The sequence below is a fragment of the Phyllostomus hastatus genome, unplaced genomic scaffold (genome assembly GCF_019186645.2).
Source record: "Phyllostomus hastatus isolate PE091 unplaced genomic scaffold, TTU_PhHast_1.1 phas_scaffold_585, whole genome shotgun sequence".
Lineage (NCBI taxonomy): Eukaryota > Metazoa > Chordata > Mammalia > Chiroptera > Phyllostomidae > Phyllostomus > Phyllostomus hastatus.
In genome coordinates, this window is record NW_025334037.1 from 6,204,227 (window position 1) to 6,217,428 (window position 13,202).

Here is a 13,202-nt window from a genome sequence, read left to right on the forward strand (position 1 = left end):
GGTGGTGTTACTGACATTCTGGGGCTTGATGGGTGTGGGAGCTAGGGTCTGAACATCTCCTGCCTGTCCAAACTGGACATAGTGAGCAAGCCTCCCTTCCTCCTTGGAGGAAAGCTTTTGTGGCTTTCTTCTCTCCTTTGCCAAATAGGACCGGAGCAATAGGACAGGACAGAGAGTATTCTTCAGCCACTCCCCAGGATCTTCAACCTTGACCAAACAAGTGCATCCTGGGAGGTCCCCACCCAGCTTCTCTTTGATGCCTGGGTCACTGATTAATTCATCCAGTAGCAACTGATGGAGGATGCATGCTTTGTCCTTGTACTCCTCCTTGCTGGGCTATAATGAATCTCAGAATAAAGCAGCTTCCATTTGGAAATGTGGAGGAGCAGGGAAGCCATTGGATATATAGGCTGTTTAACATCCAGAGCCTTGATTGGTCCTTAACAAATACAGGGGAGAAGTGATGGATTTAGAGATCCTTCAAGCTGCGTCACAGTAAAACCCCCTTCTTACCCATCTTGTTGTAACAGAGTTCCCATCATTTCTGGGAGCTTCTGATGGGCATTGTGTGGTAGAAACAGCAGGGCACACAGTCAGACACACCTGTCTCAGTTTTGCCATTAATGAACTATGTGATATTGGGGTCACTACATGTTATACATTTTATTCAGTAAATATTTACTGAGCAATTCAATGTATCATGCACTCTTCTAGGCTATGGGGATATAGCTGTGGAAAAATAAGACAAACATCTCTGGTCTCATGGGGCTTTTATTCTGGTACATGCAGAGCAACCTTAACCTTTCTTGTGCTTTTGGTGATCTGGCAAAACTTACGGACCCCTTCTCAGAATAATGTTTTAAAGGCATACAATAAAATATGTAGAATTAAAAAAGAAACCAGTTATGTTAAAATAACTATAGAGTATTTAAGCAGGTGATATGTTAATATATACACATTTTAATTAATAAATTAATAAGATCTGGCCTTGGGTCTAATAAGCGTCGATGAGCGTCAGTGACGTTTGACGCTGTCTGCAACCATCATGAGCTACGACAGGTTCTGGGGTTTCTGCTGGTGAACAAGCCACAGGGACTGCTGAGGCTTCATGGTTTGTTGCTACATTCACAGTAGAAGGAAAGGCTAAGTTTCAGCTGGAGGTTAGTGAATATAAAAACAATTTTTTCATCCAAGTTCGCAGAGCTTCTTAATTTTGTCTGGTCTAGTGAGTCACATGGAGACAGAGTAATACCTGGGAATCTCATAACAATTGTCCCCACCTACCATTACCTCAACAACTCCCGCAACTGGCAACTGCTCGGCACTGACTAGGCCCTGAGAAAATGCTGGGAAACTAAGCTCCATTCAGATGTGTGGGCTTGTTATGATTCCTTTTTCATTTTTGTTATTAGTTCAAAGAAGAGCACCCAGAAAGGTGTGGCCACTGTCTCCAATCTCTTAAAGAGCTTTCCAGGAGAAAAAGGATTAAATTCCTACCTGTGGACTAGTTGCTGCATGCTAAAGAGAGCCCCTCCCTCCCTAATTCACCCTCTACCTGGATGCTGGGCTCATTTTCCTCCTGACAGTTTACAACCATGACACTTCCATGGTCCCCATTACCTACGGCAACTGTCCCTGTGGTCCAGCCCTTCACAGTTGGGCTCTGACACACCCTGGCGTCTGAAGGCCTCCCACTCTCTCCAGGTTCTGTCCTTCTGGTTCAGCCAGAGTGCGGTAAGCCACCCTTGACCCCTGTTCCCAGCAGGTACCCTTTCTGCAGCTCTGCCAGCAGCCCCTTCAAGACTTAGATCAGAATCCCTCTCCTCCACGAAGCTTCCTGGGAGTTCTCCATGCCCGAAGGCACAGAGCACCCGTACGCACCCCTGTACGCACTTGGGCCTGCCTGCGTGGATTTCGTTTTCCTCATTAGGAGGCAGGTTGTGTTGTCTGGTGTTCCAGGTGTTATAAAGTGAGGCTCTTGAATTCAAACATGGGCCTGCCTGGTGCTGCAGGTCTTGATGTTTGACGGAGCCATCTCGTTTCCAGCCGTGCTTTCTCCCCCCATGTCTTATGGCCCTGGTCTTATTACCTTGGCTCATGGGAGGATTTGAATTTCACCCTTCTTAAGGTTGTTATTCTTTTCCAGCTCTTTGTTTCTCCTTGGGTTTGGTGACTATTTCTGGCTTGGTTGATGGACTGTTAGGCTGTCTCCCCACCCTAGGTGCGCCCCTCCCCCCATATTGGTGGGTGTTTGTGGTTTGGTTGGTGGAAGGGTCTCTGTATTTGCTGCCCCCTGGCTGGTGAGGTGGGGGCTACTGGGAGCTGGGCCTGGTGGATGGATTTGGAGGCTGCCTCTCCTGCCCATCCTCAGTTTCAATGGCTCCTTTCAGACAGATGGAGGACACTTCAATCCTCTTCTCCCATGTCTGGGGAAGTGGCTGCTCAGAGTGCCTCCTGCAAACAGGATTGATTTTTCCTTATTGAAGCGGCTGTCAGTGGGCTGCCAGGCTTGTTAAGTACTTAGGTGTTTTCAGACTGTCTGGGACTGAGATCCTGGGATGACTGGCTGTTAACCCTCTGAGGGAAGCAGCAGCCGAGAGAAAGGCTTCAGAAAGGTTAGGGTCCTTTGAGCTCCTGGATGCTGAGAAGAGGGTGCTCTGAGATGGTTTGGGTTCATGTCCTGCAGACTTTCTGGGGACCCTGGTGTCTATTGTCTTTGTGTTTTTTCAGGTCTATTTCCAGTTCTCTCTCTTGTGTTTTGTAGAGGTTCCTGCTCTTAGGGGTTTGTCTCTCACCTTTCCCTTTTTCTCTTTTTATCAGTGCCAGGCCTCTCTCTCCTCCTCTTCCCGACTCCTCACCTCCCCCCACCTCTCTCCTATGGTTCTCCTGCCCTGGGGTGTTTTTCTTTGTCATCATCTTTCCCCCTTTGCATCGCCCTTTCATGCTTGGTCTCATTTTTTTTTACCAGTTCATCTCTGTCTCTCAGTTTTAGTATTTCCTTTTTTTGTTCTGTTTTTCTGTTCTCTTCTTTTCTCTGTCTTTTTGCTACTTTCTTCTATCTTATTTTCTCTCTTTATGGGTCTGTTTTCATCTATTTCTTTGTTTTTCTTCCTCCCTCCCCCTTGCTTTGTTTTATTGCTGTTGATATAAAATACAGTGATAGCCTCACACCTTCATCTGCTGAAGATCCCTGGCTTGTTTTTACTGTGACAACTCCAGGGTAATGGGGTTATTTCTCCCAGCTGGATCAAGAGCAATCAGAAAGTGCCATGGAGTCAGCCTCTTTAGCTCTTAGGGAAATCATACTCCTGGAGAAACAGGACACACTGATATGAGACAATCTCCTGGAGTCTGCTTCTTGCCAGTAGTGTCTCAGACCCTGCCCCTAACACAGAAACACATGTTCCTTCTTGATCCAATGGACATGACAGAGCCTGTTAGTCCAATGACCAACTAAAGGCACCTTCTTTTTCACCATCTTGGCTATTTCTCAGCAACAGGTTACCTTTCGTGTCTAGGTAATGGGTTGTATTGCTGCCTTATACTCAGTAGAAACTAATGCTTTGGGCTTGCAGTAGAAACTAATGCCCTGGGCTTTCTGCTGTGTGTGTTGGTGTGAGGACCTTGGAGCTGAACTGCTGTGTGACCTTGGGAAGGCCACTTTCCTTCTCTGAACTTTAGTGTCCTTATTTCTAATTGGAAATCATAATACTTACCTTGCAGTATCCTGTAAATATTAAATGAAATACTGTGTTGGCATTCCTCTTTCTCTGCTTCTTCTGCCACTTCAGATATTGCCCCCCATGTTTCCCAGGGGAAGGGCATCCTTGTTTCCTGATGTGTAAAGTTTATAGAAGAGGGAAGCAATTAGTATTTATTGAGCATTTAGTATGCACTGCCTCAGCTCATTGGTAAAGAGGTCTATACAGATACGTAGTTCACATTTCCAGTTTTAGGTAGCTCTAGCAGTCAACTCAATTTTAAAGCACTTATTTGATCATTTCTTTTCAGCAAATGTTTATTGAACTCTGTGCTGGCTTGTTCAACCTACTGTAGATACAGGGGAAAAAAATCAAAAATAAAAAACAGAGTCTCTACCCTTGCGGAGCTCAGACCCTGGTGTGGGAGATAAACACCCCAAAGACAATTGCAGTCAAGTCTGAGAAGGTTAAGGTCAGCACAGGGGCTGTGGGTACACATAAGGGGGAGGAACAGTCTGTGCTCCAAGGAATCAGGGAAGGCTTCTTAGAAGGTGTAGCAATGGGACAAGCCTTGTAGGATAAATGCAGCTGCTGGCTAGAAAGGAGTGGGGCGGGGCTTCATGTCACGGAGAAGAGCTGAGCAAGTCCACATGGGTGTGAAATACAATAGCATACTCAGGAAGGAGTAAAGCTCTCAGTATATGCAGGCTGGGCAGTGGTCTCATTCTGCCTGCACCTCTCTTCCCTGTTTTTCTCCATCTTGATGGCAGAATCTCCACCTCCTTCAACTTTATGATCCTCCTTCTCATTTCATAATGCTTTTCTCAGAACCTTTCTGAACTTATGAATAAATGAATAGTCCTTTCCACTCTGAGGTTTCTCTAAGGACTTAGAAGCAGGAATATAATTCTACCAATGCTTCTGGCAGTTTTAGTCTCTAGAATGAACAAATATTTCACTAAGTTGACCAGGTACTTAAAATGACGGATCTTGAAAACAACCAGGTTCCTAGGATGACTGAAAAACTAAGATGGCAATACTATTATTAAGATCGTGAAGACTTTCAGATGACATCCACCATGGTGACCAAGGTACAAATGGAACAAGTGATGAGATTGCTATGATGGTCAGGTGACCAAAAGGACTGGATGACTGAGGTGTCAAGGTGATAATCAGGTCAAATTGCCTGGTAAACGAGCCACTTCCTGAAATGCATCTCTACTGAGCAGTTGAAGGAAATACATGCACCTAGGTAGGGCCCAGTCTGATCTGTGTCATCTCTTCTGCTTTCTCCCCAGGCTGCTCTGCGTAGATTGGCTGGGGTCTGCCCTGAAGGCCTCCAGGACTCCGACTTCCAGCAACTAGTCCAGCCCAGGCTTGTGGACTCCTTCTTACTCTGCAGCAACATGGAGGAGAGTTTTGTGTAGTGGGTGTGGAAGAGGAAAGGCATTTGGCCCCATTCTCATGCCCACTCTGAGTACACACCTGTGAACACACCTGAGCAAACACCAGCCACCTCAGCTCCTTATTTATACTTAATTTATTTTTTACATGAAATGGACATAGGGCTAAATATTCCAGCAACATCATCAGGCAGTCTGTGTTCCTTGGAACTGTTTTTTGTTTTTATTTTTTGACTTCTGTGACTTTTCAGTTGCAGATGTTGAAATGCATAATGGCTAATATGACAGATGGTCATAAGTGATTTCACTTCAGCTTGCTTTCTCTACTCCCACTATGTAATCTTGCCTCATTAAAAAAAAAACAACGCAACTTGGGAACCAGAGTATTATAACTGCCCAGCAGTTTTTTTAAAAGTTGGATTTGCTCTTTCTAAAAGATTTTAAATGAAATTCATAGCTGGACAGAATATATTAGAAGGAAACTTTTATTCTTTAATAAATGAAATCATACCAAATTTGTCTTGGATTACATTATGTCTTGGACTAATTTGTACTAAATTTTGTCTTGGACTAATTTCTTGCTTCCCAAGGTTTCATGCCACAAAAAGTTCCAACTGTGAACTAAAACTGCATGGAGAGTTGTATTGTTTTCATAGGTACATAAACGGGTCAAGTTCTGGGTAATTTAGTAAGAAATCAAAAATATTTTCAAAGTTTCCAGAAACTCAATTTCCCCGGGCTTCTCCGCTTTTGTGTAACCTCATGGTGAATAGTTTTCTCAGATGAGGCTTTAGTGAATAACACCTCTTCAAAAGTATACTTGAAAGTGATGGTGTGCTGGAGCTTGCAAGGGACTACTGTGAGAATTTCTTCTCAATTCTACATTCAGTGAGAGGCTAAAGAAGAAAAATCACATGGCCCTATTAATAGATACAGAAAAAACACTTGACAAAATATAATATTCATGATAAAAAAGAAAACTCTTAGAAAACTAGGAAGACATGGTAATTTCATCATTTTGATAAGAAATAGCTATAAAGCCCACAGCTAACATCATACTTGAAGCTTTTTTCTTGAAGTTTTCCCAAGAGATCAGGTACAAAGCACGAGTGTCTCTTTTTATCATTCCTTTTCGATATCACACTGGAGATTCTAGCTAATGCAATAAAAACAAAAGGAAATAAAATGTATACACATTAGGGAGGAAGACAAAACTGCTCGTGTTCTTTTATGACATGATTGTTTATGTAGAAAATCTGAAAGAATCAACAGCAAAACTCCTGGAACTGATAAGCAATTATAGCAAAGTTCCAGGATATAAGGTTAATATATAGAAGTCAATCACTTTTTTACATACCAACAATAAAGTGGAATTTGAAATTAAACACAATACTGTTTAATTAGCACCCCCAAAATGAAATGCTTATGTAGAAATCTAACAAAAATGTACAAAATCTACCTGAGGAAAACTACAAAATTCTGATGAATTAAATCAAAGAAGTGAATAAGGGCAGAGTTATTCTACATTGATGGGTGGGAAGACTCAATATTGTCAAGATGTCAGTTCTTCCCATTTTGAGTTACAGAGTCAATGCAATCCCAATCAATACTCCAGAACATTATTTTGGGGATAACAACAAACTAATTATAAAGTTTATATGGAGAGGCAAAATACTCCAAATAATTAAGACAATATTCAAGGAGAAGAACAAAGTTAGAAGACTGACACTATCCGACTTCAAGACTCTCTATAAAGCTACAGCAAAATCCAGACAGTGTGGTACTGGTTACAGAACAGAAAAATAGATTAATGGAACAGAATAGAGAACCCAGAAATAGACCCCTGTAAGTATAGTTTACTGATCTTTGACAAAGGAGCAAAGAAAACACAATGGAACAGAGATTATCTCCTCAACAAATGGTGCTAGAACAACAGGAGATTCATGTGAAAAAACAAACAAAACCCTAGACTGAGACGTTATACCCTTCCCAAAAATTAACTCAAAATGGACCACAGGCCTAAATGTAAAATGCAAAACTATAAAACTCCCAGAAGATAACACAGTAGAAAACCTGCATGACTTGGGTATAGTGATGACTCTTTAAGGCATGACCCTTGACAGAAAAAATCCATGGGGTGGATTTCATTAAAACTAAAAGCTTTTGGTATGCAAAAGACAATGTCAAAAGAATGAGAAGACAAACCACAGACTGGGGGGAAATATTTGCAAAAGATACATCTAGTAAAGACCTGTTCTCCAAAATACACAAAGAACTATTAAAACTCAATAATAAGAAAACAGTCCTATTAAAGAAAACAATCCTTTTGTTTCCTAAGAAACAAAAACTTTAATAGACACCTCAACAAAGAAGATACTCAGCTGGTAAATAAGCATATAAAAAGATGCTCCATACCATATGTTCTGAGAGAAATACATATTAAAACAACAAGGCACTACACACTTATTAAAATGGCCAAAACCTAGAACACCGACGACACCAAATGCTGGTGAGGATAAGGAACAACAGGAACTCTCGTGCATTGCTGGTGGGAATGCAAATGGTACCCACCACTTTGGAAGACAATTCAGCAGTTTCTTAAGAAACTAAATACACTCTTACCGTATGATCCAGCATTTATACTCCTTGGTGTTTACCCAAAGGAGTTGAAAACTTTAGTTCACACAAAAACGTGTAACTGCTGACAGTGACCAGAGGGGAGGGAACTTCAGGGGAAAAGGGTGAATGGTTTGCAGGAACAAGTATAAAGGACACATGGACAATAACGAGGGGGAGTGGAAACGGGAAGGAGGTGGGGAGGGATGAGGGGTGGGCTGGGATGAGGGTAAAAGGCAGAAAACTGTACTTGAACAACAATTAAAAAATAAAAACCCAAAACTCCTGTACATGGATGTTTATAGAAGCTTTATTCATAATTGCCCAAACTTGAAAGTGACCAAGATGCCTTTCAGTAGGAAAATGAATAAATAAATCCAGACAATGGAATATTATTCAGTGTTAAAAATAAATGAGCTTTTAAGCCATGAAAATATATGGAATAGCCTTAAAAGCATATGACTAAGTGAAAAAAGCCAATCTGAAAAGGCTACATACTGTATAATTCCATCTAGATGACACCCTGGCAAAGCGGAACTATGGAGGCAGTAAAAAGATCAGTAGTTGTCAGGAGTTGGGGTGCAGAGGGGCAAACAGGCAGGGGGTGCAGGGGATTTTTAGGCTAGGAAAATGCTCTGCATGATGCCATGGACACATATTATACATTTGTTCAAACTGGCACGATGTACAGCACGAAGAGTTAATTGTAATGTAAACTATGGACTTGGGACAATTATGATGTGTTGCCGTATGTTTATCAGTTGTAACAAATGTATCACTCTGGTGAGGGATGTTGATAATGGGGGAGGCTATATATGTGTGCGGACAGGAGGTTTATGGGAAATCTCTGTACTTTTAACCTCAATTTTGTTGTGAACCCTAAAAATAAATGAAATCTAAGCATTAAAAAAATAGGGAGGGAAGATATAAGATGAAAGGGATCGAGAACTTAGAGGCATCAGAACACAAATGACACTAAGGAAGCTTCCACTGTAAGACCCTCTTGCAATGAGAGCTTTCTGCCCACATGGTGATGTAGTAGTCAGTTAGACAGACATGAGCAGACTAGGAACAATAAGGGCAGGCACAGAAGAGAGTTATAAAGTGGAACCTCACTCTCAGGGTGGCCTTTCCTGTCCTAGCATATTGCTGATCATGCAGTTTAGACCCCCTGACCTTTTACATTGCTGGTCATGCAGCTTGGACTCTGCCCTAATTTTTCCTCCCCTGGCATATCACTAGTCATGTGGTAGACCCCCTTAGAAGAGGAATAAGGGGGGCAGAGGGTAGTCTCATATGACCCACATAGAAACCCTTTCATGACTACTCCCTGAAGTCCTAAGCCTTCAAGACAATAAGGTATTGACCTGCATCAAAAAAATCTTAGGAACAAAACCTTGGGAATGTTGACCCAAGAGACAGAGTTCTGGTCAAACTAGAGGTAACATCTAGCCCTCAGCTGTGTTTCAGCTTCAGGCTCAGAAAAACAGCAAAGCCAGGTGGGGTGACACCATGGTAGGCATCAGGACCAGCTATGATGACTAATGGCCCCTGCCCTGGTGCCAACCAATCAGTGGAGACCACAACCCTAAGGAGACACACCTTGAAAGATGATGAAATTTTTATTGAGATCCTCCCCTGAGACTTTCAGATAGAAGCCCTTAAGACAAGGGACCCAATGCGTGCTCTCTCTTTCTCTGGAGCACACCAGTGCCTTTCCCCCTACCTCTCCCCAGGTGTGTTTTCTTTGTATTTCTTTCTCCTAAGGTCCAATTGCCTCAGTAACATGTTTCCTGAGCCCACGCAACCCAGCTGGCTCACTTCTTTCACAGTTCACTTCTTCCATCTCTGTGACTTTCTAAATAAATTTTTGCTTGTATTTGAGTCTTGGCTCTGAATTCTTTCTTAGCCAAAACTCAAGCACTGAAGTCTAACATCTGGTGCTGTTCACTGTTAACAGGGGGACTTGAAGCTTCATCAGATCTTTTCTTTGGTTGTTTTAAACATCAGAATAATTAATATTCCTTTAACAATATTTTTTGTAACACCCAGAAATTCATAGCAAGAAAGGATAATGTTACACAGAAATAAAACTTTATTAATAGGCAAAAGAAGAAGAGGGAAAAAAAGGAAGCTAAATGCAGAGTGGAAAGCTCATGCCAAACACTTGTAAAGTCCTTGAACAAGAACAGAATAATAGGTATAGAGATCATTTGGAGGGTTATCAGCTGGGAGGGGGAGGGGGAAATGAGGGAAAAGGTGCAGGGATTAAGAAGCATAACTGGTAGGTATAAAATAGGGGGATGTTAAGAATAATGTAGGAAATGGAGAATCCAAAGAAGTTATATGCATGACCCATGGATGTGAACTAAGGGGTGGGGGATTGCTGGCAGGAAGGGGGGGTACCAAGTGGAGTGGGGTAAAAGGGGAAAAATTGGGACAACTGTGATAGCATAATCAATAAAATATATTAAAAAATAATGTTATTCAGAAAGGTGGATTTTTTTTGAGAGAAAATGTAAAAAGGGAATAGAAAGATGACATCAAGCTGTAGATGGAATTTACAGTTAAAATTGGTAGAAGGTGGAAGAAAGTCCTGCCCTCCTTCTCTGGGCTATAAAGGGTGAGGAAGACAACGTGAATGACTCAGCTTCAGCTGATGAAATCTTCAAACCACCCCTCTCTCCCCTCTATTTTACAGCCTGCGGATTGACTGTGTCCTTGGTAGTATCTGTGAGCAGCTTTTGGGCTTCAGGGGTATTGCCTTAGTAGACCCTGGGCCAGAGATCCCACTTTAGGCTGAGAACAAGGGAAAAGTGAAGGAGCCCTTCCTTAGCTCAGGGGCTCCATCGGAAGTTTGCTCCAGGATCAGCTCTAATGATGATCCTCTTTAGTGACTGCCTCCTACAAGCAGTCATTTTACCATGTATTACCTCTCATAATTTTCACATTTGTGAGTTACGTGCTATTAGTAATATTCCCATTTCTGCCCTCCATTACAGATGGGGACACTGAGACTTAGAGACGTTAAGTAATGTCCCAGAATCCAACAGTTAATACTACAAGGGGAAGGGAGTTAATTCATATCTCTCTGACTTCAGAGGCTAATTAGGAAGAAAACAGGAACTTAGCACCAGACACTTACTAGAAGGGAAGTATGACTCTGGACCTGTGAGAACCATCAACCCCCAGCACACGTAGCATGAGGATCTGCTCTGGGCCCAGGGAAGAAAAAAAAATGACTAAGTGCTGAAATTACCTGTGAATTTAGGCTGGAGGGTGCTGGGTTAGTTGTCAGTAAACCAATCCCCTTAGAAAAGTTGTAACGCAAAGTGGTTAAAACAAATATGAGCTCTATAGCCTATCTTGGTTTGAATCTTGGCTCTGAACTTACTATGTGACTTTGGGCAAGGTGCATAACCACTCTCTGTCTCAATTTCCTCATCTGTAGGGTGGGATTAATGATACTGCCTTACTCAGAGAGTTGTGGAAATTAAGTGCATTAATACATAGGAAAGGCTTAGAATAGTGCATAAGGATAAGTGTGTAATAAATGTGGCTACAAAGTCAACCAAATCTCACCTTTGAACCTATTTAGATTGCTTGGTCCTTCTTGGTGGTGCCTCAAATGTAAACCCATAGTGTGTTGGAAACAGAGACTTTGATTCTGTGAGGAATGTAGAGACCATCCCATCCCATCTCATCTCTACACCCAGCATTTAGGAGTAAAGAGCCTTGCTTAAAATTACACAGGAAATTAACATAAAGGCTGGGACTAGAATCCAAGAAATGACTACTACCACCATAGCTGCCATATTTTGAGCACTTCCTCTGTGTTAGGAACTGTAATATACACTGCTTTATTAAATTTCTAAAATGACAAAGTTAAGTTATCATTTCTCTGTGTTTAGCAACAGAGGAAACTGAGGTTCAGAGAGACTCTCTGTCTCACCCAACATCTCACCCAACATCTCATAACTAATAGTGGAAGACCAGGGTTTGACACCAAAGTTCATGACCCTTCCACTCTGGTACACATGCATTCTATATGTGTACCCATGTATGTATAAGCCCAAACACCATACTTGATCTTAAAAATGGTAGCATAGCACTTTGGCCAATTCTGAACTTCCTTTTTATTTGAAAAAAATATTTACACTTTCATTAACTAATTTTAAGCACTGACACACAACCTTTAGTTATTCATTTGTTAAAACTGCAGTAATGGATATAAGAAGATTACTTCAGGGAGAAAGAGAATAAGACTAAGACAATGAAATATAACCTAAATAATCAAAATAGAAATCCTGTATAGTTTATGATGAATATCATTAAAATCTCTAAAATAGTTACTCCTTAGTCTAGTTTCAGTGTAAACCCTTAAAGACAAATCAAAATAAATGCTGTTTGTTATCAGCTCCATTTTTAAAGCGATACCAGCCTTTGGGAACAATTGTTTGAAAATTTCTTTATGTTAGTAATTTCTGAGCGTACCTTTGTGGAATTCCATTTATGTCCACAATATTACAGTGTCCTCTCCCATGATTTTTATTCCTGGTTTATCATACAGCTTTTGGGGCTATACATGACTGGTGGCAGAAATAAGAAGATATTTGTGTGTATGTGTGTGGGTGTATGTGTGTGAGTCTCAAACTAGAGGCCCTCATGGGAAACCATGGAGGCCAAATGGAAATCCTTAGAAAAATCCATACAGGGCCTTTTGTATATTTTCAAGTTTTGGCATCATGTAGAAACAAGGATCCTGTCAGTTTATCTGTATCATTTACAGGGCATTGAAAGTCTCTGGCCTCTCTCTTCTCCACCCTGAGACTGAATCAGTCCCACTGCAGGCTTTTCCCAGCATCACACTTTAAAAACAGAATAATTTCTCACTGTGTTGCAGGCCAGAGTGACCGTGGGTGACAGCTGGGGCGGGAGACTCAGGCCCCTCAGGGTTCCGTCCTCAGGGAAGGCAGGGAGAGGAGAGCTTTCAGGACATTTCCAGTGCTGTTTTTACACAGGTCACTTCTAGCTGTGCTGTGTTTTCCTCTGAATCCAGGCACGCCTGGAGGTAGGAGGTGGCAGGAGGTGCATGCTAATTTTTAACAGTGTTTGAAAAATTTATTCTGTAGACCTCAAGAATGTTAAAATTTAGTAATAAACTCACCTACACCTCTACAGTACTTCTACAGTTAGAAGTTCATCTGGGGAGTTTCATGTAGATGGTTTGTCATGACAAGTGCTTCCTGTGTCCTGTCTACAGTCCTTCCCTGCCTCATACCAGGTTGACACTTTCCTGATGGAGGTCCTTCAAGAGAATTAACACTTTTTGAACATGACACTTCAAAGCCCTTGTAACAGACAGAAAAGTGGAGATCTTTCCTTAAAACTCATATCCATGTTCATTTCCCACCTCCAGAAGACAAATCCCATGGGGTTTTTCAGCATTTTCCTCAAGGACCTAGTATTGGGAAATGTTATG

General features: G+C 41.8%; 1 protein-coding gene across 2 annotated transcripts in view; it reads left to right on the forward strand.

Moving 5' to 3' along the window:
• INSC (INSC spindle orientation adaptor protein) overlaps positions 1 to 5,134 on the forward strand; it is a 122,071-nt gene extending 116,937 nt beyond the window's left edge. The window contains exon 13 of one of the 2 annotated variants that reach the window (XM_045825579.1): positions 5,000 to 5,134. In XM_045825579.1, the coding sequence (XP_045681535.1) occupies positions 5,000 to 5,128 (129 nt within the window). In that variant the 3' untranslated portion in view covers positions 5,129 to 5,134. Of the gene's footprint in view, positions 1 to 714; positions 730 to 4,999 lie in introns of those variants that run through there. The other variant, XM_045825581.1, reaches the window with a different exon arrangement.
• The last annotated feature ends 8,068 nt before the right edge of the window (positions 5,135 to 13,202 follow it).